This window comes from Atta cephalotes (assembly GCF_000143395.1).
Source record: "Atta cephalotes unplaced genomic scaffold scaffold00043, whole genome shotgun sequence".
NCBI classification, from domain to species: Eukaryota; Metazoa; Arthropoda; class Insecta; order Hymenoptera; family Formicidae; genus Atta; species Atta cephalotes.
The window spans coordinates 155,202-161,588 of NW_012130107.1; the positions used below are offsets into that span (position 1 = coordinate 155,202).

General features: G+C 30.0%; 1 protein-coding gene across 1 annotated transcript; it reads left to right on the forward strand.

Moving 5' to 3' along the window:
- Positions 1 to 409: 409 nt before the first annotated feature.
- Positions 410 to 5,018, forward strand: LOC105622262 (UNC93-like protein). Its single transcript, XM_012203682.1, has 6 exons — positions 410 to 669; positions 1,943 to 2,229; positions 3,326 to 3,548; positions 3,874 to 4,033; positions 4,149 to 4,416; positions 4,759 to 5,018. Exons 1-6 carry the CDS (start codon positions 410 to 412, stop codon positions 5,016 to 5,018), a joined length of 1,458 nt encoding a protein of 485 aa, XP_012059072.1.
- The last annotated feature ends 1,369 nt before the right edge of the window (positions 5,019 to 6,387 follow it).

A 6,387-nucleotide genomic window follows, 5' to 3' on the forward strand; every position in this document is an offset into this window, starting at 1 on the left:
CATTATGAGAATAAATGTGAATATTCAGTTTCAATTTTAATTTCACAGTCCATAATCATTCGCCGATATCCTCCGCGATGGAAATTGCAACTGATATAACGAGGTCTTTTAATTCAGTCGATTTAAAATGTACATTGCAGTTAAAAAGATAAATTGACGTTAAAATCTCAAATACAAATTACATCTTTTGTCTTTGTGAATAGGCGAATATTAGTGATAGTTCTTATGACTCACCATTTCTTATGACTTATGACTCTATTTCTATATTTTTATTTTTATTTTATAATTCTATTTCTCTCTATATTTTAATTTTATTTTTTGAAGGAATTGTTCATCTTTACAAGTGAATTTATCGACGAAATTGCTATTGAACATCCGACAAAAATCAATATTTTATATTGAGTGAATCATGACGATTGACAAAACCGAGATGTCGAGAGAATTCGTGAAAGTGCCGACCCCGAATTTCGAACCATCGGAACGATGGCGAATTATAAAGAACATCTTAGTGATTAGTTGCGCTTTTATGGTGAATTTTACTGCTTTTATGGGAGCCTCGAACTTACAGAGCTCTGTCAACGCAGATCAATCGTTAGGCACATTCACATTGTCGGCAATTTATGGCAGTCTACTCTTCAGCAACATTTTGTTACCCGCTTTAATTATAAGGTAAAGTAATTTTTCTTATATATTTTTGTAATAATTAATTTCGTGTAAGTCAAAAATCAATACATTGATTTTTGACTTACACGAAATTAATTATTTGATGTAATAATGTATTTAAAGACTATTCTGATTGCCACGATATTTTGCATCTCAGCTAAATGGAGAACTCTTGTCAAATCCGATTGCTGTTACTTGTTATCGCGGTAGAATGAATAGAAAGTTTATGTGTGTTTGTGGGAAACGTATATCGTCAATTATGGTAGACGCCGGAAATGTTCGATGGGTTTCCTATATATGAGAAACTAACAGACAGCTAGAGTTCTGCACACAATCCCACGGCACTAAACTTTATTACGCGTTGTCGTTTTCACCTTGGCCCGGAATTACGTTACATGGAACCCCCGTGGGTTCGGGTATTAGACAAGAGTGAAATGAATATACCTGGATATTTGCGCGAGGATTCAGTGTGACATCTTCATACTCAACATAAGATAAAGCGAAAAGCCTTTAGTATACTATCCAAAATATGCTTATTTTTGTTATATTAATCTTTATAATTATTTGAACACACACATATTTTTAATATATTTTTTTAAATGATCTAACTAATTAATTGATTTAATATATTTTTTTAAGTAAATTATTTTGAATCTAAATAGATTAGATTTTAATCAAAAGATGACCTGGTAAAAATCTTTCATGCATGAATATGTATATAAATATGTATAAACATACATAAATATTCATAAACATGTATAATCATATATGAAATACATCCATACATATTCATATATCTCTCTTTCTTTTATAAAATTAATTATTTTTTAGTGTAATAGAAATAATAACAGTAATGCAAAAACATAAAAAATAATTAAAGGGACAATTTTCGCATTTATTTCAGAAAATAAGTTTGGAAAAATGTAAAAAAAAATTGCTCATACACAATTACGCATAGTTTTATATATAATTATACATAAGTAATTTTTTCACATTTCTTCAAACTTGATTTTTTTCTAAAATAGATAGGGTGAAAATTATCCTTTTAATTATTTTTAATATTTTCGCATTACTATTATATTATTTCTGTTACACTAAAAAGTAATTTTACAAAAAAAAAGATATATAAACATATATGGATATATTTTATAAATGATTATATATGTTTATGAATATTTGTATATGTTTATATATATTTATACATATTCATTTATACATATTCATGCATAAAACATTTACAAGAATAATATATTATTATATTTATGTAATTTTGTTCCAGCTGGTTAGGATGCAAATGGACAATGTCGATTTCTGTATTGGCTTACATGCCTTTTATAGCTTCGCAGTTTTATCCTAAATTTTATACTATGATTCCCTCTGGACTGTCAGTCGGATTAGGCGGTGGGCCGCTTTGGTGCGCAAAATGTACTTATTTAACTGTGATAGCAGAAGCTTATTCGACCGTTTCAGATGTAGCCGTGGACGTCCTTGTTACAAGATTTTTTGGTCTTTTTTTCATGTTTTATCAAATGGCACAAGTATGGGGAAATCTTATATCTTCAGCAGGTGGGTCATCGTACAGATATATTTATGGACATATGTGATGCTCAAATTTATATTTTAAGGATCAAATGTGTTTGAGAAAATTGTTAGCATATTATTTGTATCTGTAATGTCTGTTTTCGACTTGGACAACATTTCGTTTATAAATGTTAATTTTGATGACGTAAGAATGAATCTGTAATTGTTTTGGGATGCTTTATAGCGTGAAATAAAAGTTGCCGTTCTGAATACTAACGAACTAGACAAGAATTTTATTATCCACTGGTATATGTAAATATTTAAAAACTTCCATAATTATTTTATAAATTTAGTATACATTGATGAAGACTATATTAAGATTGAAAACATCCAAGAATATATATACATTTTATGACATTGTTTGTAATAATAGTGATCAGTATCTAGCATAGCTTTAATAGTCTAGTTTATTATTTATATAATTTATAAATTTAATTTATTATATTATACTTAATTCAATTTGTTTGCTTTGCTAGAATATGAAAAAAACTATGATTAATCTACTAAAATAGTAATATAAGAAAAACAAACAACTTTTTTGAAGTGAAAAACTTAATGTTAAGAGTTTTTTCTTAGCTTTTCAAGATAAAATATATCCTTGCTACAATTGTTTACCTCTTATTTTAAAATAAAATTATAAACGACGATATGAAATCACGAACCGGAATGAAGTGACGCAAAAAAACTTCGTCAGTCTGCGCAATCTTTGCGGAAGCGTGTATGAATGCGTTGCTGCTAAGCTATAAAAACGCGAGCGCCGATGAAAACGAAATTAAGTTTCTACTCGCGAATCACGAGATTATGAAACAATGACACAGACTGCGCAGTAACTAGAGTTTGGTCGGGCATTTTAATGACCATATTTTGTTTTAATGAAACATATATTTCAGTATACTTATTCATGAGAAGACTTATCGTAATTACTTATAATAATTGATAGCACTTCTATTCTTGTAATTGTGTCACCCTCGTGTCTCTTATAATTTTTTAATGCGTCCAATTCAGTGGCGAGCATATTTTCGCAGAAACAGTTTTGTAATTATAATATTTCTTTATTTTTTCCTTAATGTTTCTCTTACAGTTCTTTCATATGGAATTGACACGGTTGTCTCAAATGTCACCCTGAACAGTAGCGTTGTGGCCGAAATTTGCGGGGCCAATTTCTGTGGGGTGTCAGAAGAAAATAAAAATCCAAATTTACAACGACCTCCAGTAGAACGAATATATCTTATTTCTGGAATTTATTTAGGCTGTATGATATTAGCTTGTCTAATAATCGCATTTGCCGTTGATCCTTTATCCAGGTACATCTTTACGTACGTTTATAATTCGCGGTTTTCATTGTCAGAAGTATAAATATTATAAAATATTTATATTATTTATTTAAATAATAAATTATGTTCGTATGAGTTTTATAATATATATATATATATATATATTATTCTCACTAAAGAGTAACATAAATGTTAGTTATAATTTCCCACTCCAATCAATATAACTGTATAATATAGTGCGTCATTAAAGTTATATTGTTGAGTGAAAAATTGTAACCAACAGAATTATACTTGTTAGTTGTATTTGCTGAGTATAAAAAATTTTTTGACGCTGGAATTTATGTCCATCTTATAGATACGACAGAAACAGAGCCCGCTTAGTGAAAGGATCGTCCGGATTCAAGCTCTTGGCCGTGACATTAAAACTACTAAAAGAGAAGAATCAACTTTTAATATTGCCGATAACATTGTTTATTGGGGCTGAGCAAGCATTTTTATTTGCCGATTATAATGCAGTTAGTAAGCTACATATAAGACTGCAGAAATTTAAAGAATAAAATTTGCGTTTAATTAATAATAAGAAAAGAATTTATATTATAAGGGAACAATAATGTTTTATATTTGTTATAGTCATTCGTTTCCTGTGCGTGGGGAATTAATAATATTGGTTATGTGATGATATGTTTTGGTATCACAAATGCTATAGCTGCACTTTTTACGGGAGCCATCATGAAGTTGACTGGAAGAAAGCCTGTGATGATTTTTGCTTTTTGTTTACACTTGAGTCTTTTCGTCTATATGTTACGATGGAAACCGACACCAGAACAGGGTATTATCTTCTTTCTGCTTTCGGGTTTATGGGGTGTGTGCGATTCAATCTGGCTAGTACAAGTCAATGGTAAGAAAAATTAGTAAACTGCAGTATTTAATATAAGTGTATTTTCAGTTGTTTACTATTAATCAAGAAATTTATATACAATATTTATATATTGCGTACTGTTAATAATTGCAAAATTATTGTACGACAATCATTAAGTCGAAGAATTTCCTAGTTTACTTGTTGTACGTAAAATTGTATCGACAGATATCTCCATCTCTCTGATGGTATTATACCAACTAATAGTATAAAACAATTTTATTTTTGCGTCTTTAAAGAAATTGTTAATGAATTAAATTGTTAATGTATACATTTCATAAATTTATTTTCATATATAACAGTTAATAACTTTGCTATTTTCAGCATTAAGTGGAATATTATTCCCTGGTCAAGAAGAGGCAGCTTTCGCAAATTTCCGCTTGTGGGAGTCCACTGGTTCAGTGATAACATATGTGTACAGCCCATATCTGTGCACTTGTACGAAGTTGTATCTTTTAATCGGAATACTGTGCGTTGGAATGAGTGGTTTCGGTGTTATCGAGTGGTTAGGTATTCGAGCAGACAGAACTGTTTCCAACAACAAGCCTGATTTAGAATTAATGAATGATAGAGACATCAATTGATAAAAATATAGAAGCAATAAGTATCGTCTTTTTCAGTTGACGGAATTGTAGAAAACTATTGAAATGTTTATTTTTTGATATTATCAAAAAGTACCAAAATCAAAACCTAACAAAAAACATATTTCTAAAAAGTTTCTAAAAAAATCATTTTCTAAAAAATGCTTTTCAATATCATTATTTATAATATCCCGTCCTCAAAGTACATATAAGAAATAAATTGTGAGACTACTAAATGTACCTGAAATTATTAAGATAAGGAGAAAAATTGCTTCAATATTGTCAAGAAGACGAGATTTAAGAAAAAAAAGTTTGAAAAATTAAAAAAGAACCGATAATTATGTGCATGTGAAGAACCGATAATTATGTGCATGTGAAGAACCGATAATTATGTGCAAATAAAATTACAAAAACATGTATACAGTACAATAATTACTCATTTGAAAATAAAATGATTCTTAATCGCGAAGAGTCATAGGTACGACTTTTTGTTATTTGTACCACAATATATGTTTTTATTTTATTTTTGTGGACACCTACTAAATTTTACACAGGTATTCGCTTAACGGCTAAGATTTTTCTTGTCCTCCATTTTAAATACGTAATTTAATATTACATCATGTGCCTAGGTGCTAACATTCAAGCTAAAGCTACGGCTGCTTAGTTTAATTGTATACTTATGTGCTTAATTGCCGACTGTGCTTATTTCGTTAGAGATCAATTGATTCCCGCCTTCGGGCGAAGGCAGATTACCGAGTTGCGTGATTTTCCCATAGTTAACCGATATTTTCCGGTAGCGGCAATGTCGAATCAATTGATCGTCGAATTGTAATTTAGCATTGTTAAATTGCTGATTGTATCGTGATTATTAGCTTAACTTTGCATTCATCGTATTTACAATTCAAGTTCTGCAGTTCAGTTATATACTTTATAAAACGTAGTAGGAACTTTGGTTTCGCTGGGCAATGTTTCATGAGCAGTTTCCTCTTATTGATTTGTTACTTTATTTCGTGTCTCGACGTAGCTCTTTTTAGGAGGGGGGGAGGGGTGTTCATTTCTTCTTTACTCCATTATGAAATATCTACTCGTTCTCTCTTGTTTGGTCTACTTTTAATTTACCAAAATTATCGGACAAGGCGAGCAATTCTGCTGGAAACTGCTATAAAACATTCGCCCGTGGATCTATCTTCCTTAATATGACACTCACGAATACAATTCACATTTTTTGTAATACTCATGTTTATATTTTCGTAAGGATCTATTTGAATATTTCAATTTCACGAAGAAAATACACATAATTCTTAAACCGTCTTTGCGTTTTTATTTTTATCACTACCGCAGTTTTTTTCGACGCTCTGCTCGTTTTCTCTCT

Bases quoted from the DNA above. Each gene is read 5' to 3' on its own strand.
- LOC105622262 (XM_012203682.1), top strand. From the start codon at position 410: ATGACGATTGACAAAACCGAGATGTCGAGAGAATTCGTGAAAGTGCCG. The intron at 670-1,942 runs GTAAAGTAATTT...ATTTTGTTCCAG, and splicing joins TTACCCGCTTTAATTATAAG to CTGGTTAGGATGCAAATGGA. The intron at 3,549-3,873 runs GTACATCTTTAC...TCCATCTTATAG, and splicing joins GCCGTTGATCCTTTATCCAG to ATACGACAGAAACAGAGCCC.